At 44.6% G+C, this 23,152-nt stretch overlaps 1 protein-coding gene across 1 annotated transcript in view; it reads left to right on the forward strand.

The window, feature by feature from the left end:
• Nucleotides 1-21,574, forward strand: part of SH3BGRL (SH3 domain binding glutamate rich protein like) — a 38,572-nt gene extending 16,998 nt beyond the window's left edge. The window contains exons 2-4 of the mRNA XM_074600125.1: nt 10,741-10,926; nt 14,474-14,554; nt 18,733-21,574. Of these exons, the coding sequence (XP_074456226.1) occupies nt 10,741-10,926; nt 14,474-14,554; nt 18,733-18,765 (300 nt within the window). The 3' untranslated portion in view covers nt 18,766-21,574. The remainder of the gene's footprint in view (nt 1-10,740; nt 10,927-14,473; nt 14,555-18,732) is intronic.
• The last annotated feature ends 1,578 nt before the right edge of the window (nt 21,575-23,152 follow it).

Genomic DNA, 23,152 nt, shown 5'->3' on the forward strand with positions numbered 1-23,152 from the left:
AGGGTGTAGTAAATCCAGGTAACTAAGAACCATGATGTGGACTACACAGAAATCCTTATTTTTTCCCCTTGAATTTAGAATCAGATCACTTTTGAATCATGTAATGTATAGTGGTTCTTTTTCCCACAACAATTAATAACCTGATAGTATAAGTTAGTGCGTTGGGCACAGTGCTTATAAGCATAGAGCAAACATGAGCACACATGGAGTGGGTGTCTTTGGTTATTTGAACCAGATCACAACAGTAAATTAATTCCTTTGTATTGGAGTTCTCAGTTTAACCATGTAGCTCCTTCCTCCAGGATGACCTCTGAATGTGTTTCCAGCTGAGGAGCCAGAGATAACTTGGGAAAACCTTTCCTTAAGAAAAGTGAAGCACGTGAGAGGCATGCATGTTTATTGTAGCACAGAGAGTTAATCCGTATTTGTGATAAAACCTTGAAATAATGTTCTGTATTACTTCTATGCTTCTAGTCTTTTAAGAGGCAATGGCTGCTATGGAGAAGAGCGTTGGCATCCTGACTTCTGCGTTACTCTGATTTGGCAATAATGACTCTTTTTAAGCACTTTACAGAATTAATAAAGGCAACTAAAGCAGACACTGCAGGGATGTTTAACTTTTGGGGGGGTTCGAGGAGTCATGTTGCATCTGATCTGCACAGCCATCCACAGCGCTGTTTGTGCATCTGGCTAGTAGGCTTGTGGCTGAGCTGGACTCCTGGGCAAAACAAGTTGGATGCTGCCAATGTAGTACATGAGCCTTGGCAGGCCAGGAAATGCTAAATGAGTGACTGAAAAAATATTGGGGAGTGGCTGGTAAGGAGGAGAGTTAAAGAGGAATGCGCAATATCACCCTCCTTTTCCTTGCAGCCAAAAGAGAGAAAGATATGCTTGTGAATTTGGTGGCTTCGGTAGAAAAAGAGGTGGATTTTCATCTGACAGAGAACCATTTTCATGTCCTGGAACAAAATCTGAAGTTTATTAAATGGTACTTTTATACATTGTCTTCAGGTGTTGCCGATGATAAGATGTTCTGCGTTAGAAACCTGGTAGCACCACAACAGTCCTTGACAAGCAGGTGTAAAAGGATGACACAATTCCTACACACACGCTCCCCCAGCACTTGGGTGTTATTTGTTAAGAGCAGAATTTGACTTAAGCTGTGATAATATGTTGATCCTTAAGGTGCCTTCATAGAAAGTAAACTTAAAGCACATTAAAAAGTAATCAAGCCTTCATTAGGCAGGGCTGCTACTGCTGTTTGCCAGAAGCTGAGAAGATATAAATAAGGAAATGTTACTTGTCCTCATACTTGACTAATGGGTAAAGGAATCTGCTTTTGGCCGCTGCTGGAGGAAAGTAGCTAAACAGACATCCGATGCGATGCAGCAAGTCAGTTTTGACCTATTTATGGCCTTTTAGTATCTTTCTTATTAGAATTTGACTGTAATAGAGCTGTGGTAGAATTGGCTGTATTGCACGTCTGACGTAAAACTAGCAACATTCAAAAATCCTGCTGCAACATTAAACTCAAATCCTGTGTACATTTAAGTGAAAGAACTAGTACCATTTAAGTCCAAATGTTTTTGACTGTTCATATCGTGCAACACTAAAAAAGATGAACTTCTTACAGATTTGCTTCTGTCAACTACTTGTGTGATTATGCCAACAACATGACTGAGGGGTTGCTTAATGCACTCCAGCCTTGAGTTTTGCTAGCAGATGTCTACTTTTGTAGGTACCAAGTGAAAAATACCCCAAATCACCACGTAGTATAACTGTAAAGAGGCTTTGGAACTGATTTCTGTGCAGTTGCTTTCCATGACGGTTGTGCTTGTGTTGCACGCTGTTCACAGCACTGTATTTACACCTCTGCCTGAAATGGTGCGACACTGATCACTCACCTGGATCTCCCCGGGGTGGGAAGTAACACTGTCCTGTGTGCATCCAGTGGTGATGGAAACCAGGCGTTAGTGGTCTTTACACCATTACATTTCCCAAATGTGCATCATACTTTATGAGGCACAAAAGTCCTGGCCTTGGGCAGTGTGTGCTGTCCCACCATTCAGGCGTATACACACGTGCACAGTGCACGTACACACATACATAGTGTACGTACACGTGTACATAGTGCAAAGGCAGCATCCAGCTGCGTGCTGAGCACTGCCCAAGGCAAGGAACGAGCGGGCAACTCAGCAGCCTTTCAGAAACAGGGAGCCTGTGTGGGTTACTGCAACTCCCGATGTTCTTTCACAGCATAAGTGAATGTGTGAGATCCTGTATTTAGTGTTCTCCTGTAATTCTGAACAGAATTAGGCTGAGATTAGTTTTTTAAATTAGTGTCTTCCACATGATGATTGTATTACTTTATTCTTTCCATTGGAGCAATAGAGAAAAGGTTTCATGTTTTTCTTACTAATTCCATGAACTTCAATAGCCAGTCAGCGACATAGCAATTAGGAACCTGCTCAGCAGGCTGCTTTCCTGGGCTGTACCAAACAGAGGAGCCAGGCCTGTGTTACTGTCGGAACTTTTCAAAGCCAGACTCCCATTGGGAATTTTATTCCCTTTGCAGTCTGTGTCAAAGAGTAAATAAAAGGGAGTGGGAGTTGGGTCCATAAGTGCCCTGGGCTCTGTTGATTATCTCCCGGACTTTATTACTATTACATGGAGGTGACATTAGCTTTCATGTTTGGTTCTTCCGGTAGGAAAAAAAAATTGTTGAATGCAGTGGGGTCTTTTGACTTGGGTTTTGTTGGTGTGGGGTTTAAGAAATTTTTATGCCTTGGATTATTGAATGAATGCACTTACAATGGCATTATAATCCATAAGAGAAGCTTTTATTTTTGTTCTCATGAATCAGCTTTTCCATTTATGTAACTTTCTACAGTTTCTGGAGCAAGTTGTGGTTTTGTTTTGGGAAGTACAGACTTTGTCCTTTGTTCTAGCTATATTCTTGGCTTGTGCTGCAAAATCTGAGCTGTGGTGTGGTACCTTACGCCTGGATAATGCCCCATTGCAGACAGACCACGTGCTTCCAGATGTGATGCAACCTCCAGGTTAGGTTGAAAAAGCTTTCACTAGCCTGGATTTTTCCCTCCAATCCTGCTCTGAGTGGTGGTTTTGCATGGTCTCACCCCAGGACTTCTTCACTTTAAAAAGTGTCTTCCGGAGCCACACATGAGAAGTGGGAATCTGGTTGCTGCTCTCTAGCCCATTCCCTCCTTCCCTGCGTCCTGGGCTGGCACGTGGTGCTGATGCAGCCCAGGGACAGTGGGCGCCTGGTGGCAAGAACCATGTCCAAGCTTTTGGGAGCAAACCACATCAAGAGAGGGCTGCTGTAGCAGCTACGCAGGATATGTGTCGATATGCCATGGGCTTTCCCAAAAGGCCCTGGAGGGAGAGAGTATGTACATATGGAACCCATCTGGATGCTGTCTAATTTCTGCAAAAAAAGCAGCACAAGTAGAGCATGAGCTTTTCCAGCCTCCTGTTTTTGATTTAGGTCACCTAAGTTCACGGTGGTTTTGCTGTATTTGTCCTCAGTCTCATTCCTTACGGATCAGAAACCAAGCATTGGGAGAGAGAATGATGATATTACTACGTGTAATGCGCAGCCTAAAATAGACAGAACAACGAAGTGGTTTCAGTTCTGTAATGATAATTGCCCAGACCTAAAAATAGGTAGATGTTCTACCAGGCAGAGAGAAGCAAGAGTGAGACACAAATCGCTGGGAGACACCTCAGAGACAGCCTGCAAAGCTCTGATCAAGCAGGTCCTTTCTGTAGGTGCCTACAAGTTTCCCACCCTTTGACCGCCATTTACAGTGGATGGTGGCCACCAGCACCTCTGAATTTTAAGCTAATATGGGGGGAGGGAAGTCTGGCTTGTTCATACAAATAAAAACCACAAAACAACATTTTATACAAAAAACTGGCTCCTTGAATATTGCCGTAAAACCAGAGAAAGCTCTGAGGGAGGCCAGGACCAAGCCTGCTCGGAGGTGTTGTGTCTCTGAAGGAGGTCCTGCTGTAGTGTCCTGGGGGTGGAGAGCAAGATTAGGAGGGCCAGCAGGAATCTGCGACATTTAAATGCATAGCTGAGCTGCCATGCTGTTTAACTCCTACAAATTATGTTGTACTGGGAGGCAAAATTATAAACGTTTTGCAGCTAATTTGCAAGTATTAGCTTCTACATTAGCAACTCACATGAGGAAGGCATTATCATTTTAGAAAATAGATGACAAATGTAAAAAACCAAAACCAAAACCAAAACCCAAAAAAAACCCCGGCTTTTTTTTTTTCATTCCACAAAGTGGCTGTGAATAGCCATAGTGTTAGCCAGCCACTGCAGCAGAGGTGGCCAAGTCCTAAAGTCACTAGAACATAGGAAATAAACACTGCTTCTAATGGACGTATTTAGCTTTATTTCTCTTTGCCTCACTGGCTGACTTCTTGGGCTGTGTAGCACTGCCCCAGCACCAGCCCCAGGGGCAGGACTGGTGCCCGGTGGGTGTTTTTAGCCACCCAGTTTGCCTTCTTGTAGGGGCATGGTGGCAGTGGGCTGGGGCAGGGTGCGTGGCTCGGTCCGTGAGACATCCTGCAGCAAGTTAATTTGTCTTGGCAGCAGCACAGCATTCCTGCTGCTGCCCCGCTCCCTCCAAAGAAAACCACTTTTTGACTATTTTCACCTCGGCTGTGAAAGGACGGCGCTGCTGGCTGCCACCGGAGTTTGCTGAAGATTCCTTGTGCTGCGCTTTTCCCGTTGGCTGTTTAAATTTGAGCTTATCAGTCTTCAGAAGATACTGAACCATTTGAAGAACTGATGGTTACAAGTCTGGCTACAAATGTTAGCGTCATCTGGGGAGTTGAACTTTTTCAGCTTTCTGCACAAAGCAGGTACCCCCTGTGATTTAAAGAATTGCCCCCATAATGATGAAACAGTGTGTTTAAAATCATCAGTGGCTTAAAATGGAACCGCTTTAAAGATGTTGTGGCTTTTCCTTATCTAGAACCCAGAAGGCTGGAATTGGAAATGGTAAAAAAACCTTTTAAAGCTGGTTTTGTCTTTAAATTGAGAGGCGTGAAGATCTATATCCGTTTTCAGGTGTTGCTTCTCTTCTGTCCTGGTGCTGGCTCTTGTCTGCAAGGTTGGGAGAGGCAGCTCAGGCCACACGGTCAGCAGGAGCTGGGTACTGTAAGAGATCATATAACCCTGGCTGGGAAGTTTATAGGAAATATCTTTAAAATTCTTTTAAATCCTTACAACAATGTATGTGCCATTTAATTGCATCTTGGGGGCGGGGGCAGGGGGGGGAAATCTGTGGGGTTTTCCCTGCATGGAGGTCAGGACCCACAGAAATGGCAGAGAACACCCAGTGCCGGGTGCCAGAATGGCAGAGCTGCAGCCGCGTTATCGGCACAGGGAGGTTTGTTGTGTGATCGAAACAGCAGCACTCAAACTGTAAACTTACTTTGGGTTCCAGTGGTCCATAAATAGATTTCCAAAACATGTCTATTATCCAACAAGGAGTTTATTTATAAACTGAAAAAATAACAAGACTTAAACAAAACCCAAACCCGCCTTTTGGCCAGCAGTGCAAACTAGACTATTTCGTATGTGTGTGCCTGTGTATACCAAATAAGATAGAAAATTCTTTGAGGTTCATTTCAATAAAGCATTTAAAAACTATTTCCTGGCAGTGGGGTAGTGCTGGGAGAGGCTGGCTGTCGGACAGCCAGTTTACAGTCCTGGCTGGAGCTGGGGATGGAGCATCGCCTGCTCGCTGGACCGAGATCCTGCAGCATCGCCCCTGCCTTCTTTCTGTTTATTATCTTTTTGTTGATTGTTTTTTTTTCCCCCAAGGAGTAAAGATTTGGAGGATAAAAAAATATTGAGTCTAAAATGCTGCAGCATTTTCTGGGAAGTTTTCTGCCCACTTTGGGGTTAAAGCTCCATTTTTGATGGACTGCGATTTGTTGGGGAACGTCATCCACCTCGACTCTTGGCAGCTTTGATGTGGTTTCTCTTCCATTCCTGATGTCATTCACTGATGCAAGTTAGACCCTTTTTCCTGTGAGGATGATGAGCCCCTGGCCCAGGTTGCCCAGAGAAGCTGTGGCTGCCCCATCCCTGGAGGGGTTCAAGGCCAGGTTGGACGGGGCTTGGAGCAGCCTGGGCCGGTGGGAGGTGTCCCTGCCCAGGGCAGGGGGTGGCACTGGATGGTCTTTAAGGTCCCTTCCAACCCAAACCATTCTACGATTCTATGATCTTAGAACAGTAAATTTAACTTCCGATGTGTATTCAAGTGAGGGAAATACTTGTTCATAATTCTTAGCTACTCATTTTCATAATGTTATTCTGTGCATGTGCTCTGTTGGAAGCTTACTGTTTCATGATTGACTTGTAACTGGAAAGGAAGAAAATCTTGATACACAAGGATATCTTAAAAAAAAAAAAGTCTGCTAGAACCGTCAGCCTCTAATGGTGCTTATACGGATTTTGTATGCAGATTACAGCTTGGTGGTGAGACTTCGCCGAACTGCCAGTAACTTGCCATAAAGCTATTTCTGTCTCTGGAACAGACATTGAAAGCCAAAAGCAAGTGAAAATAGATTCATTTGGCTAAACGTTTCCTTTCAACATTACCTTAGGGCCGTCAGCAAAAAGTATAATGTTACCACTCACCTGAGTAATTTTAGATGTTTTTCCCCCAAGAATGCCCCGAGAAGCATGAGTCAGTGTGTTCAGGCTGAGAAACCAGGTGTGTGTTTCCGGGGTGAGGGGTAAAGGCATCTGTGAGCAAAACTGGCTTTCACGAGGGCATTCTTGTTCCCCCAAGCAGGGCAGCAGTGGGCTCCAGCAGGATGTGGCCCTTCCTCTCGGCAGTACTGACTTCTGCTGCTGCCACGCCACCTCCTTCCGTCCCTCTGTCTCCATCCCACCTCCACCCCTGGGATTTTGCCCCATCTCTATCCATCCATTTTGCTCCATCCCATCCACTCTGGCCTACAGCCTCTTTCCTTCCTTGCAGTTGTCTACCCATCCCTGTCAGTGACTTCTCTGTCATTCTTGTGCTTCTGTGTCTATCCAGGAGTCCTTCTGCCTCTCCAGTGCTGGTCCCCCAGCCTCAGGACCCTGCCGCAGCGGCGTTGCTCTCAGCTCCCCGGCTCCTGCACTGACTGTACGCGCGTTCCCAGCTCTCCGCTGGTGCTCTCTGCCCTGCAAAATGTGTCAGGAGCACTCAGTATAAACAAGGATTTTTGTGTTTGCAAACTGCGGTTAGCTGCAGCTGCCAGGCCAAAATAGCTTTAGACATGACAGTTGTTTGCATAGGACGAGGTACGGTATCTGGAAAGGCGCTGGCCGGTGTCCATCCCCGGTTAGGCAACTGGGAGAGGTTTTTTGGGAAGCGAGTGCTGTGTGTTGACAGGCGCATCCTGAAGAAAGGCTCCTCGCTCCTTCCCAAACATGGGCAGCAGGAACCATCTTCCAGGCTCTTGTCCTGAGGAGAGCATATGCCCTTTCGAGTAAGACAAAATACCCTGAAGTGGCAGCAGGCGTCTCTTGCTCTATTTTAGGCGCTTCCTGTGGTATTCCGGCGCCTGAGATTAATAGAAGTTTTCTAAATAAAATCCCATAAAACAATGCAGACTGGCAGCTCAGTGTCTGTTCTGCCAAGCGGTTGGTGCCATATTTCTCTGGAGCATTTAATGCTCTTGTGTGACTGCTTGTCACCATGGTCGGAAGACTTGTGTGAGGAGCTGGGAGGAAGACATCGCCTCTCCATCTTCCAACTAATTTTTTTTAATTTGGCCAGAAGGCTAGGGTTTCAAACTAATATTACTCATGCATCAACACCAGCTCCTTGCTTTTCTTTACAGTTCTTTAGAGTATTACCTCCTTTGACCACAGATGGATTGAGGGTGGTACAAAGACCAAACTGCCGTGCTTGCCTTCCACATTGTGCCTTTTCTAGCAGAAAAACCACATTTCCAGCTTTGCTAGCTCTTCATAAGCAAGCAGAGAGGGTTATCTGCTGAGATAGCCCTTCGTAGCCGTGGTTATGAACTTGGGATCCAATTGTGCTACCTGTAGCTGAAAAAAACCCCGGAGACTGTCCTTGCTCCATGAAGCTGGGAGAATGAGCAAAAAATAGAGCAGAACAGGCGATGCGGCAGCATAGAGAGATGTTTTGCATACTTATGTCTAAGAGGAACACTGTATTTAAGTTCATATCATATGAAGTAAGTAATGGCAGCATAGGGTAGCCAGAGGCATTTTCTTCATGTTGAAGAAGCATCTTCATGGCTGAGATAGTCCAGCCTTGTCAGACGGGGTAGGAAAGGACCGGGCTCTGCCTGTGAAGGCGTCGCACTGTGAGACCCAGCTGAGATGCTGTGGGGAACATGAGGATGTATCTATGGCTAAAATGATTTTAAAACATAAGAGAGTTCTCAGGGGATCAAAATGCTAATTACTGGCAAACTTGGAGCTCTTTTTTTACATGGCAGAGTGTATAGTTTAATAGTAGACTGGGAAAAAACTTAGTTTTTTTTCTTAAAAATTCTATGACATCTCAAAGTGTGTTCTTGCTAAGCAGCAAATTTTGGACAAGTTAAGGACCTGAGAGTAACGAAAACTAGCTAGATCTGTAATTTACAAATGGTGGGAAATGGTTAATTAAAATGTAACTAGTTTGTGGAAAAAAATTTCCATTTATTCCTAGGTCACTATGTTGCCTTAGATACTGACCACTGGCAAAGGAGTTTACAATTACAAGGACCTTTCCCTTATTTTAGTCCTACAGAATTGTTCTTGAAGGAAGTGGTAATTTTTTTTTCCTCTGAGCTGTATGACACGAGAGAGAAAAACCTCCCCAGACTGCTCCCTCCTGCCGCGACCCCTGTTATTAAAGGCAAGCGAAGAAATCTCTTGCCAGTAGATTCGAGTCCGCTGAGAAATGTTTTTCTATGCAGCCTGTAACTTGAATTGTTTCCTTGGGATGGTATTAACTTGTCCATTTTTATTTATTTTTAGCGATGATGAAAATTAGCTAATGCCCAGCGCTATTCTGTTTAAGGGTACAAGGGTACTTGCGAATGGAGTTTACCGGCTCCTCTGCCGGCACGTTAGGAGGAATTACGTTGGCTCTTGCAGCCCTGCACAGCCAACTCCCCCGCTGAAGCTGGGAGAGCTGGGAGCACATTTTCCCTCCGTCAGGAGAGCAGGGTTGGTCCCTGACGCAGAGGGAGATCTATTTATCCAGGTTTTTTTAAAAACAAACCACCCCACCCAAGGTCTTGTTGAACCTGGATTGGTTCCCCATCGTGCATCGTCGCGCAGCCAGCGGCAATGGCTCCAAAGGAGCTGCTAAAGAACAAGTTGCTGGATGCTTAAAGGCTGCCGAGGCATGGGAGACGCCGGGTTCTGTGCTCCCAAATTGCACCCTTCCAGGGCTGCACTTTTCCTGCACTAAAACCTCATGCTCTCCCTCCAGCCCCTGGTCCCGCTGCGGGGCTGTGCGAGCCGGGGCGCAGGCACCATATTTGGCTCCCGGCTGGCTGTGCCCTGACCCCGGCGCTGCTCGCCTGGAGCTGCCGGTTTTCCCTTCTCCGTATATGGAGAGGCTGCTCGGGAGAGCTGGGGGCTGACCTGAATTAGAAGGAGTGCAACATCTGTATGAAGCCCTGCTTTTGTTGCACTGAGCTAATTAGGTTAAAGCCAGGCCTTGGACTGTTTTTTTAGTGAAGGGAATAATTTGAAGAGAACAAATTTGCCATTAAATCCCATTTTTTATTGTTTGCCAGGATGTGCATGGTTATAATTTCCTTTATGGTGGTAAAGTCATGCAGAGGAAGAACAGAGCATAAGCAGAAGATCTCTGTATCAGGAAGTCAATAATTCATATATGACAGTAATAAAAACCATCTTTCCTGTAGAAAGCCGCACAGTCTTTGCCGCACAGATCCTGCGTTTCACTTGGGTGCTGTGTGAGTGTGCAGAGAAGGGGCTGCAACAGGTGTGGGATCTCATCCAGCCTGTGCAGTCAGCCCTCCGAGAGTTCTCCTTGAGATGAGCAGGGACGGGGGACGCGGGGTCGTGGCTCTCCAGAGTCCGTACCTGCCGCCACTGAAACCTGGAGCAGAGCAGAAGAGGGGGTTTTTCTGTCCAAAGAAACACAAGCCAAAATTGTTTTAGGATCTTACTGTTAACGATGACTTTATGAGATCTCTATTGGGAAGTCCCTTACAGCGAGGCGTGTAGCCTACATGAGGAGGACAAAAACCTGGACTTTGGGAAGGGTGTGTTCAGCCTGTGCTTCCAGGGGCATGAAGGAAGCAGGTTGTACCTCAGATGTCCCTCCAGCAAACTTCTCTGCACCTGAAAAAACAACATTCCCCCAAATTAATTCTGAGGCCTGGCCAACAGCCTCTGCAAGAGGAGTGCTCGCACCTTTGCCTTTGGTTGGAGACCTTTAAGGTTCACAACTCTCACATGTGTATAGGTGCAGTGTCTTTAGACTTCAGCCTGTTCAGTTACATAGGAGCCAAGTCAAGGCTCAGATATGACTCTTTAGAAGATACTTTTTTATTCTAAGAATTTTCTTACCGCTTCCAGTTTCAACCTGTTTTACACCCCTTTGTTTCTACATTGAACCAGAATTGCATAATCAGCAGCAGAAAAAATGGTTTGACTGATTTTGTTTCCTTTTTCTCCCCCCCCCCTTTTTGTGACAGATCAAAAAGCAGCAACAAGATGTGTTAGGTTTCTTGGAAGCCAACAAAATTGAATTTGAGGAAAAGGATATCGCTGCCAATGAGGAGAATCGGAAATGGATGCGCGAGAACGTCCCTGAAGACAGCCGGCCAGCAAGCGGGAACCCCCTGCCGCCCCGGCTCTTCAACGACAGCCGGTACCTTGGGGTAAGGAATGGCTCCAGGTCTCGATCTCTGCTTGTCCCAGTCCTCTTACTCGCTGCCATAGTCTATGCTTTGCTGTTGTGATCAGCGAGAAAGGACTTGGCCAGCTGTACGTTCAAGTGTGCCAACTGTGAAGGGCATCGAAGGTGTTAGACATTTACCCCTCCTCTTGGGCTTTTAATAATAATTGGTTAGAATCACAGAATCATAGAATCATAGGGTTGGAAGGGCCCTCTGGAGATCACCCAGTCCAACCCCCTGCCAGAGCAGGGGCACCCAGAGCAGGTGGCACAGGAACGCGTCCAGGGGGTTGGAATGTCTCCAGAGATGGAGACTCCACCACCTCTCTGGGCAGCCTGTGCCAGGGCTCTGCCACCCTCAAAGGAAAGAAGTTCCTCCTTGTGTGGAGATGGAACTTCCTATGCTCAAGTTTGTGCCCGTTACCTCTTGTCCCGTCACTGGGCACCACTGAAAAGAGCCTGGCCCCATCCTCCTGACACCCACCCTTGAAGTATTTATAAGTGTTGATAAGATTCTTGAATATTTCAGTTCCGCCACAGAGGACAGATTAGAATTTGGACTTCCTGATTCTCAGATCATTGTGCTACTTACTGGAATGACCCTACCACCACCTTTAAGTGTGTATATATTTTTTTTCCCCTGTGTTTTTTTTCCCTCTTACGGCTCTGAAAGTTTACAGGGTTTTTTAATTCTCATGTTCACAATGATTGTGAACTAACACTTCACAGAAATCTGGCACTGTTGCACCAGCCTTATGTTCTGCAGCAAATTCAGAGCGCTGTTCTGTCTACGTGGGGTTTGCTGATACGTGTGGATCCCAGATCACTCCGTAGTCTGTTAATCTTCTAAAAGAAGTGCCCATATGCAGTGATGTCTGCCATGACCATGTAGCAGTTTTCTGATCCTTCTTGGGATCGTTTTTTCTGTACCGCTTGCAAAATGAAGGCTGTTGCGGTCCACTTACTCCAATGCCTTGAACAGATTAAAACTCATGTTGCAAATACAATTCCTACTTGTAATTATTTTAATGCTTGATCAAAAGTAAGTTGCCCTGCAGCACTTCTACTCAGCAGGCCATGCTTGAATGATTATTAGATTAACTTTTAATTTTATTTTTAAAACTTAATATCTTCTGAAAAGAGCTCACAGTGTGCATTCCCCTGGTGCTGTGTGTTGGTTTCTAAGTCGTTTTGCAGCCTGGTTCTGACCTGCAAAGTCTATAACTCAGAACCTGCCAGTTCTGGACCTTTGTGAGGCGATTCTGTGGCTACCGGCAGAAATTATTCTCAATGTGCCAGGATTTTTTTTTCTTGCTTGTAATAAAAGCAGAACTTGAAACAATATCCACAGCGAGATAATGTACCACTTGGCTCTCAAAAATTTTACTGACTGGTTGTGACACGGAAAAAGGTTGTTTTGGAGTGACATAATGATCAATAGTTGTGTGCAGCTGAAAGCTGAGAAGGGGCAAGTCAGAAAGAGTTGAAAATCTGTGTTCAGTTACCTCTCTTTAAATCCAAACAAACGAAAAAAGAGGCAAATATTTCTGTACCAGTAGGAATTCCAGCTGCAACAGTATCACCTTTCTCCAGTGGTGTACCAGAGCTTGAGGGATGCAGCCAGGTCACTGCGCGGTTGTCCTTTATCAGTGAAATGTTGCCAAACTTCTGCTGCATTGCTGCAGCTGTGCAGCAGCACAGGGCTTTGCTGCGCTGTGGTGTGGGACAGGAAGAGAAAAAGCTCTATGCACCTAGATCTGTGTACAGTAATTTTGGGGAGAGGGATATAGATGCTTCAGGCCAGTTCTTGCTGTGGGTTTATTTCATCCCCAAATTTTTGGTTGATGTCACTTTGAACTTCTGAAGTTCCGTCAATTTGTGTAGCTGGATTCAAGTTACTACAGTTTAGCCTTCAGGAAGGTAAAAGTTAATTCCGTGCCCACATGCTTGAACCTCTTTATGTCTTTATCTGATCCATCTCAGGCATGAACTTCCCTGTTTGTTTCATCTGATGCAGCATAACTGGCAGAGTAATGAGCAAATTGACTTTTATTGGCCTGTGCACAGCAGAAAGGCTGTAACTGTAGATGCCGTGCAAGTTGGCATGAACCCTGCTCCTTAGTCACAGGCATTCCTTTCCTGGTAGATGCTACAAAGCAGACAGCCGGACTATGCACTAGCAAGATAAATAACCCCTTTGTTATCAAGCAGCCCCAGTACTGTCAACAGAAGGGCTTCAGGGAGGATTTAACATAATCATACACATTTTTATCAAACTAGCACCCGAATGCTGCGTGTACAAATCGAACAATAATGTGACATCCCTGATCTCTAGGCAGTTTGAATCCTCTGTTCCCTGTACTTTCTTCTGTTCCAGCTGCCACAGCCTCTTCTTCGAGCTTCCCCTGCTCTGAACATGCTGCTATTTTCAAACAGCATTTGCTATTTCTTAGGCTTTTGGCTACCAGACAGACAAGCATGCGAAGCAGCGTGCCCTTAATGGCAGCTCTCTCCCTGACTTCAGCCCGAGACAGAGCCTGCTCTGAGCTGCTGCCTTGCCTTGGGTCTCTCAGCCAGGACTCCTGCATCAAAACATTCCCCAGTAAAGCTGGAGAAAGCTGGTGCTGTTGCTTCAGTTAAAAAGGGAGAGAAGGAAGGTCATAGGACAGATATGTGCTGAGTTTGGAAATGGGAGTGAGGGAAGGATGTGGTAACTCGGACGACGGTGGACTTGCACAAACCTTCTGGGTGCCTTTGGTCAGTGTTTGGCAACTGCTGTTGCTGAGCCACACTGTGGGCTTTTTGCTTGCTCTTTCCTAACTTAGCAGACAACGGAGCTGTGGTGTTTGTACTCCATACAGCACTACCTTCTGCCTCAAATGTAAAAAAAAAAAAAACCAAACAGAAAAGGAAGCATGGTTATTTCTTTTATTGTTTCATTGGTTTTCCCGTACTTTTCTTGGGAGGTGGCTGTGTGCATATTTAGAGCAAGTGTAGTGCAATGAGTACAATGAATAGTCCTACCTGATTTCCTTCATTTGCATAGACTAATCATTAATGGGAAACATGATGGGAAAGGATGTACTCTCAGTTTACAGGTTTAAATTTAACTTTTAACAGGTTTAAGAGTTACATGTCCATGGTTGCACAGTTGCTATTACTAACCAATAATTGGCAGTGGCACCTGTGGACATCAGTGTTCCTGATGACAAGGTGCGGGCTCAGCCCACTCCTGCAGGAGGGACATCCATGCCAGACCAGTGACAACTGCCTTGTGATGGAGGCTGTCCCTCTGGGAGAGGCGGAAGCACCTCACAGCAGCGTCTTTTTGCTACAGATAGTGAAATTCCCAACTTCTCACTTTTCAGACCATACAGTTTATATGGTGTTAATGCTAATGATAAATATGTCGGGTGACACTCTGAATTTTGCATTCGGACACAGGAAGCGGTTTGCTCTGTGTGGGTTGGGTAATGCACCAAGTTGAGTGACTGTTTCTGACGATTCATACTTCTTTTGTTTCCTTGAAGGACTACGAAGCTTTCTTTGAAGCGCGAGAGAACAACGCGGTATATGCCTTTTTAGGCTTGACTGCGCCACCTGGTTCAAAGGTAGGTGTGCGCATTTCTCACAGTAAACCACAACCTGTATTTTACACCTTGTTCTTGTCTGCTCATAGTAGGATATTTTATGTGTTCTGTGGTTGCCCCAATCAATTGACCTGCTGGTCTGATACTCAGGCTCCAGAGACTAACTTCCAGGCTTCAACATCACAGCAACAGGCCAATGCCATGTGCTGGTTTCTTTGGAGGGTGCTGTGTTCCCTGGAGGCATCTTCCTCCCCCTCATTCTACCAGAAAAACTCAGTATTTGATACAGATGCTCTTTTGGTATCCTCACTGCGGAGCCACCCTGCTCTTTTTTAAGTTAATGGAACAGCTTTTGTTGCTTTGAAAAGAAGAGCAGGGTCAAGTTCTTCACTAGTACTAATTGTCTCTTACCATTGGATTTTTTTTTTAATTGTACACGCTGGGAACAAGTGAAAGAATAGTTAATATTTGCACTGAAGAGCGCACAAGAAATCTAGATGAAAAAAATTGTCACAAAACCAAAGAATTCTTTCAGTTCAGTAAAAAAACGTAATTCATGTGAAGTTTTGATGAGATTTTTGTCCTAGAAAATACCTTGAAACCAGAGTCACTGTTTTTGAAATAATGTGGTCTTGCTTCAGAGTAATTTTTTCCTTCAGCTTGTTATCTGAAGCCTTGTTTTCCTTTGCCAATTACAAACTGGGTTGCTGCTTTGCGGATGCAATGGGCTGGAATTCTCCTTTTGATTTTGATAGGATAGGACAAGCCTGCTTTATACGTTTCACTTGACAGCAGCAGGATCCTCCAGGTCACTTCCAGCTTTCTTGTTCCAGTGGATAAACACGCCGGTTCCTTTCAACTTTTTTCATGTAAGAGTTGAAGGTCATGCTGTGCACATCACTAAGAGACCTAATTTTAAAGATGGATGATGATCCATCAGTGGTGAGCGTTATAAGCTGTGGGTCAGACTGAAGCAGTTTTGGGAGCCACACTCATTTCTAGCAGTAGCTCCGCTAATGTGAATGGTGTAGTGAGGAAAAACTCTGCCTCGTACAGTGAGTTGCAGAGAGCGAAACCTGTGATATATGCCCCAGCATCGTGAGTTGCCGGCGTCAGAAGGCCAGCTGCACGCAGTGCGATAGTCATGTAAGTCTTATTTAAGTTTCTTGGAGCATCTGCCCAGCGCTGCACAAAAGAGTATGCAGGATGGAGCCAAGGAGCGAGAATGCAGCCCTGAGACCACAGGATGCAGGAAAGCTCCTGCATTTCCCCTCGCGGCTGAGATCTGGGAAGCGCAGTGGTACCGGAGAGCAGTTGTTGCCATAATGAATCAGGTCATCTGTCTCTGTAATGTTTATGAACATCGCAGCTCAGTTAACCTGCCAGATTGCAGAAGCAGTCTGCGTGGCTGCTAGTTGCTCTGATTCTGTTCTGAGGGATGCTCTGATTCTGTCCTCACCTAAGGAAAAGGTGCGTTTTAAAAAGGAGAAATATAATGCAGTTGTACTCTGCTGAATTTTCATACTGCTTGCTTGCCCCAGCTCGGAGAGGTGCATTTAAGTTGAGGAAGATAACCTTTGCGTAAGTGACCTTGTACCCAGTGTATTCTGCTGTTGGTCTGACTTTTGGTATCCGTCCCACAATTACATGATGTCAAATCAAGCTGATTGCCCGCTGCTGAAGAGAAGAAACTGATTTGTAGATGCTGAAATTGGCATTTACAGCATAGCTGCATGCAGCTTGGATATAACACTGTAGTTAATGACATTGCAGCTTTTTATGTCGCTACATAAAATGGAAGGAGTCTGTGATCACCCTGTGTGTGATTGCAAGAGAGGACCTTGACAGCAAACCCCCATTAAACGTCATCATGTGAGATTTGGAAGTTAGTTGACTCCAAACACAAAAGTCCAATATTAATGCTAAAGAAGAAGGGCTTAGAAGTGAGCGTAGGAAATGGAAGTAACTCTTTACTGAGCCCTGGTGGTTCGATTTGTGCTTTGGGCACTGAGAGTGCAATTGGACCTACAAACCCTGGGAAAGGTCGGCGTTCAATTTATCTTAAATAGCCCTACTTCAGGCAATAGGGGTGGGTTTTAAAGGGAGCGAATTTTGCGAGTTACAGGCTGTGGTTAATTAAGGACTGACAACATGCTCAGTGAGAGGTCTCGAGGGAGAAATAAGGAACAGTATGGAAGAGGGATAGCGTCAAATCTGAAAAGCTGAGCCTTTCCCAGGTAACTTGCAGGACCACGCCAAAGGAAATGGAGTTTGACCTTCAAGACAAATAGATCAGCATGTTCTCTGAGTCATTTGTACCCCCTTTCCTGCAGATAAGGGAAGTGCCTCTCCAGCTTACCACTGCCTGTTTTGAAGATAAGTACTTTGTCCTGCATTTTTTGGCAAAAACCCCCAAAAAGCTAGATGTCACTTCTGTAGTGGCCGTGACTGGTTAATGGAGTTGTTACAAAGCCAAGGGAACCGTCTCCTCTTTCTTACCATTCAAAGAACCACTTGTCTTTTAGAGAATATCAAACATCCTTTTTTTTTTCCAAGCATTGTAGTCCTTTTTAATCTTTCCTTCATTTTTCACCTGCCTTTTCTGCCATGAACTGATAGGATGCCCTCTCACAAGCCGCGTGAGCTCACGGTGACGTCCCGGCTCTGCTCTGTGACCCTGCGCCGTGCGGCCAGAGGAGCGGAGCGCAGCCCGGGAGCGCGGCAAGACCTGAGCCAGCGTCCCAGCAAGGCTGTTCCCACGCCCCTAAGTTAAAAGGCAGCACAACGTGACACGCTCGGGCAGACAGCCAGGAAAACCAGAGTGATCCACCACGTCTAAGATAATGGAGATATGCGTGGTACTTCCTGCCCTGCAGGCCGGGGTCACCCACCGCGTCCCCTCTCTTATACAAGTCTTACAGGCTTCTCAGAAATTCCCTTCTTAGTCCTTCCTTGTCTTGTTTTTCATTCGTTTAGCATACTGGCTCATGTTAACAATGATGTTGTTGAGTCTGTTATCGTCAGTATTTCTACACAGTCACCAAAGCAAACAACTCCATTACATAAAAGTTGCATTTAGCAGATGTCAGACTTTTTCCTTCAAACTAAACCATGCTGACCACCCTGAAGTGCCGCAGCAAGAGCACTGTGACTGTTCATCTTTTTGTAGGCCATGTTGCCGCTAACAGGTAATTAAATTAACCTTCAACCAAAAGTACACTTGTAGAAACCATCTTCAGAGAAAAATTCCTGTTGCATTTCTTCTGCTGTCATTCTGTTCCCATTTGTGACCACCTTACAAAGACTGAAAAATGCAGGCGATTGTTTTTTAATGTTCCTTCTGAAACGTACTGAGAATTAGAGGGTAACTGGTATGTCTGCTGAACTGTTCCTCCATAGGAATGTTTTCATGTAGCCAGAGGGCACCAGGTCTGTCCAGGTCCCTTGAAGAGCTGTGGGTTGGCAGCCCCAGGCTTGGAGAGATGGTGGTAGGCAGGAGCGGTTCCCGAGGAGGACGTTCCCGCTGGCTTCCCCCCAGCAGGGAGCTGGGATTACTCAGCAGCACCAGTGCCAGGACTGACCCGCTGCCAGCCCTGGGACGGAGCCACGTATGGGTCGAATGCTGGAGCAGCCCCGAGCTCCGACTGAGGACTCGCAGGCTGCTCCGAGCACCCTTCTAGAAGGGAAGAGCTAAATGCTGGCCTTTGGTCGTTCGGTAGGGTTTAGTTCAGAAAGGAAATCGAGTCTCTGCTGTGACCTCTTTTTTTTTATTATTTTGATATGGAGACTTTCACTAATTCAGAATTCCTTTTCCATTTAACCGTAGTTCTTCAAATCTTTGATCTCTAAATAATTCTTCCGTCCTAACATGAAATGAGGGGTAACTCGTTATATCTCATCTTTTTTTGTTTTAAACTTCTATGGTCAAAACTGGCTGTGGGCAGAGGTTGGAATACTCCTGCAGGTCCTACTTGAGCTAGCTCAGAATGGGGGTTAAAGCCAGCACCGTATGGGACTCGTTTTATAATGCCATAGTAGGCAGCGGTGACTTGCCTTGAGTTGGGTTCGGTGCTGCTCAGTTCTTTACCACGTATTGCTGCAATTCTTGTTCTGTCGCACGTTGGTGCCTAACACAGGTCTGTGTACGTCAGCACCTTTCATAAAATACTAATATGTGTAATTCTGTTCTGCTTTTTCAGGAAGCTGAAGCACTGGCAAAGCAGCAAGCGTGAATTTCAACTGCCTTAAATGTTCTGTAAAGGGAATTTCCACAGCTTTTTATAAAATAGTACAATTGTCTCTGCTTCAAGAAATGTAGATGTGATTTCTAACGTTTGATTGGTGCTTGCAGCATTCACCGTACATAATACAAATCTGAAGACAAGATGAAAACGTGAACGTGACGGTAGAGAGCACGGAGTGTTTTATTACCAAGTTGGAACCATAGGAAACTGAAGCAATTAGACAGGAATGATTTTCACGTAGTTTAAACTGTCTTGGCAATTCGCCCATTTTGTGTAAACTTAAAGAAACTATTTTAGTACTAATAATACAGATGGGGTTATACCTAGAGATCCAACTATTTAAAATACGGAAAACAGCATCTAAAACCTTGTCAGATACTAACTTTAGTGCCTGAGTTGCCTCAAAAACGTTACTGAATTCCACAGTAATTTTTCAGTGTCTTTTCTGGTTTCAGATGAAATTGTAGGTGGTATTGTGTAGTATAGGCATTGTAGTCACTTTTGAAAGTTGTGTTTGTTCTTTTGTAGAATGAATATTTAAGATTTGTATTGTAACACACTGTACAGATGATGGAAAAAAAAAAATAATGCCATGTATTTCTCATTTAAGTGATCCGCGTGGGCTCTTTTGACAAAGAAAAAAGGGATTTGGGCAATGGACAGCCTTTCCATTGGCAAGTTCATCCCGCAGCTGCCTAAGCGTGAGTCGATTCCATCCCTGCGTGCAAGAGTCGCTGCAGCTCGGTGAAGTATGCGCTAATTCCCAGGCAATGTTGCAAATAAGCCAAAACGGCCAGAAATGGCATTTCCTTACCTGTGTAAGGGTGAAAGCCTTTAATGTATTTCTCTACAAAAATGCCGGTTCACACTGCTTATAGCATTAGGCATCTTACTGCATGTTCGAGTAGTCATTAGATTCATATAGTATTTTTTCAAATGAGGAAATAAATGTTGGAATAGCAAGAACTATTGTAATTAAGGAAGACTTTTTTCGCAAGGCTTTTTTTTAAGGTTAAAAGACTTTTTTTTCCATTGTTTTTGCCATATCATGACGCTATTACAGGAATTGCAAACCTATTAAAGTGTCTTGTATTAGTGAGTTTACCACGTGCAATATTAACCCGTCTGTTCTCCCAGCGCTCACGAGAAGGTCTGCATTTCTTGGCCTTATTCTGCAAAACCACAAATAATTACAAGTGCCCTGAAGGATAAGAAACAGGTTTAAAAAGTGTGTGGGTAATTTAAAATGCATTTTGCACCACGTAATGTACTTATTCCCCAAAAGCAAAAAAAAAAAGACAGTAAGAAAGATAATTAGTCCTTGCTGTAGTTAGAGGATCATTCTAACAGCTCTGCACAGGCACGTGTTGATTTTCTTTGCTTTATGGAGACAGAGAAGCCGGTGCTGCAGATCTGCAAAAGGCTGCAGCTCACCATCGCCACGCGGTTATTTTATGCTGATGCTGTAAAACATGTGCGGTGCTTTTAAAATACTTTCTGAAACGGATTACAGTTCATAGTTTCCAAGTCTGAAATTAGGAACAGGATAAAAGTCAAAACTTAGGTTTACAAAGATGTTCTAAAGGGCGGCAATTAAATACTTCCCTCGCCAGCTTTTCTTGGGGCTTGTGTTCCGCCCACTGCAGCCAGCGGTTTTCTCAACATTAGTTAAAAGAGAAGTGCGGGGGGTACCTGCTGCGCTGGGAGGGAGCTCGTGAGGAAGCTTCCACCAAGCGAGCAGGATCCAGCATGGAGCCAAGTTAGTTAAAATGACATTTAATTCATATTTTATTTTTTTTCTGATTTGGGAGCCTGGGAGTCAGTTTGAAGCTTGTCCTTACACGAGCAAGCGCAGTATCAGAAGGCACAGGGATCGACCAATGTCGCCTTACCTTCAACATTAACACACGCAATTGTGCTTTTTCATTAACAAGCTTTACCAGTAATTACTGAACTTTGCTGAAATTTATTTTTAAGATCTTTTGGGGATGGAAGTTAGGTTACGTTTTAAATCCAGTGTCCGACTTTCGTTGTTCGCTATGATTTTCTCTTTCTGAACCGAGGTGATTTTTCTTTCTTAATATTGGCATAATCTTTGTGCCTAGTGGTGAAGTTTTTGAGAAACTATATAAGAATACCAGTGCAGTCTTGTGAAGAAAGTGGAATTTGACACACAAGTCACTACATTTGTGCCAGTTTGCGCCGTTTCCTGCGTAAGGAAAGTATGGTGTAAGTTTCGTAAATTACAGTCATTATTTTGGAGAAGCTGTAATTGAAAGTCGCTGCCAAATTCTGTCAGTTCAGCGACCCAAAACATTCTGGAACGAGGTCAATCTCCGTTTCTGATGGTCAAAAAAATTGGCCAAGTTTAAGAAAGCAAAGTCACTTCCCTCGTCTTGTCCCCCGCCCTTGCCATATGGTAGCGTTCAAACTGTATCAGCATTCCTAGGCGAGCTCTGTTGAGAATTACTGAGTTATTTCTTTGTCCGGGGAACAAAGCACCAACACAAACTGAAACATACCCAAAACCTCTCTCTCTTGTGCGACTGTGTGGAAAACTTGCATTCATTTTGGTGCAGATATCTTGCATGAATTTAGGAGTGCTAGGAATGTGTCGCCTGTGTGCTATTTTTCTGTTTCCCATACCTGTGGTAGGTCAATGATGGGCACAAGAACTGAATTTGTTCGTTTCTGTATTATTTTTTCCCTATGTAGAAGGCAGGCGTTGAGGATTTAACCTGTATATTAACCATTCCTGTACCATTCCAATAAAGCTGGTTTAGAATGCTTTCTCACACGACTGACTTCTTTGCATGGTTTTTTTTTCACCGTTTGAAATGGTCCCATAAATTGCAAGAAGTGGTTTCCAAATGAAAACACTGCTTTATTTTAAAAGTACGGAATCTGTACAACAAAGCAAACCACTGCTGCCCGTTAAGTCTGTTGGGTTGGGTCTCTCACCTGTTGCAATTAATGGGTTTGAATTACTTAGGATACACCTACACAAAATAGTCTGGGGAGGTTTTGGGGGGGGTGTTTAGGAGAGCACTGAATGAGTACACTTCCTAATTAACCTGCTTTCCCACTCCTTCCCCAAGGCAGCTACAAATGGAAAGCGGACGGGGCATATCAGCTTCCCCCCGTGCCTGCAGCGCTTGCCAAACAGTCTCCGTTGCTTTTTTCGCAATGTGTAATTAATTAGCTTTATGCTGCTCACAGCAGGGGAACTATGTAATTTAATATTTGTGTTGCCAGAGGGCGGTGTAGGATAAATTTTTAAACTAAAACTATTCACTTTTGCCTTCTCTGTGTGCTTGGTACATTCTTTTAAGCTTTACGCGCTGAAGTTTGGCGCTGCCTCGAAGATCTTCTGTAGAGCTGCAGAAGATGCATCCTCAGCCCCGAAACTGCGCCAGGAGTTGCCCAAATCCCAGGCTGCGGTTCATGTGCTGTGAAGGAAACCAGTAACCGAGTTCTTTCAGGAGTGGTTTGCGAGGGGGCTGCTTGCTTGCCATTTATAGATCAACCTTTTTCTGTCTCAACAACGAAAGCACAACTAAAACCAGCCAGTTACGCTGATGGCTTTTCATGGTGATTATTCCTTGTCTCTCACTTACTTGCTCTTTTTAGTGTCTTAAAAAATGGTCCACAACGTAAGATAAAAGGGCTGCTGATGCCATTTCTAAATTACAATGAATCCCATTTACTTTCCCTGTGCGTACACTTCACTTCTATAACCCAGAAAAATCTCTGGTTTTGTCTGTTTATAAAAAGTCTTAAAAGCCCGAATAGTTATTAAAGTAAAAGCTCAATACAAATTGTTTTCAAAAATCTTTTGAAAAAACAAACTGCATGTGTGCTTATAACGTTTACCTAACTTGCTGTTCCAGGTTACAACCGTGTGTGCTGTAATAATAAATTTTCTACCAATTAATGTGGGATTTTATTCATTTCTTGTTTAATATTCTTAGCCTGTATGTGGTGGTGAATTCTGTGAAGTCTGATGTCGTTCAGCTCGCGTTGCCCCTATTTCAAATAACCAGAAATGTCTTGCAACACCAATCTGAGGTGTGCACAGTGGCGCCAGGTGCCCGCTGATCGCTCCTTGGAGAGACTTTCTTCAGAGGCAGCGCAGGTTCACGGCACAGAGACGCAGCCCAGAAAGGGTTAACGTGAGGTACAGTTGCAGTCAGCAGCAGCAGGTGAGTAAATGAGTGTCTCCTGGGCAGCTTAATTACTGCTAAGAGACTGTATGTGTGCGTATATATATATTTACACACGTATATTGCATATAAAGATCTGTTGTGTCTCGGTTTTCTCTTTTTCCCCCCTTTTTTTTTTTAACATGAGAAACGGGAGTTTCCCACGGCAGTAT

This window comes from Larus michahellis, chromosome 9 (assembly GCF_964199755.1).
Source record: "Larus michahellis chromosome 9, bLarMic1.1, whole genome shotgun sequence".
Classification (NCBI taxonomy): Eukaryota; Metazoa; Chordata; class Aves; order Charadriiformes; family Laridae; genus Larus; species Larus michahellis.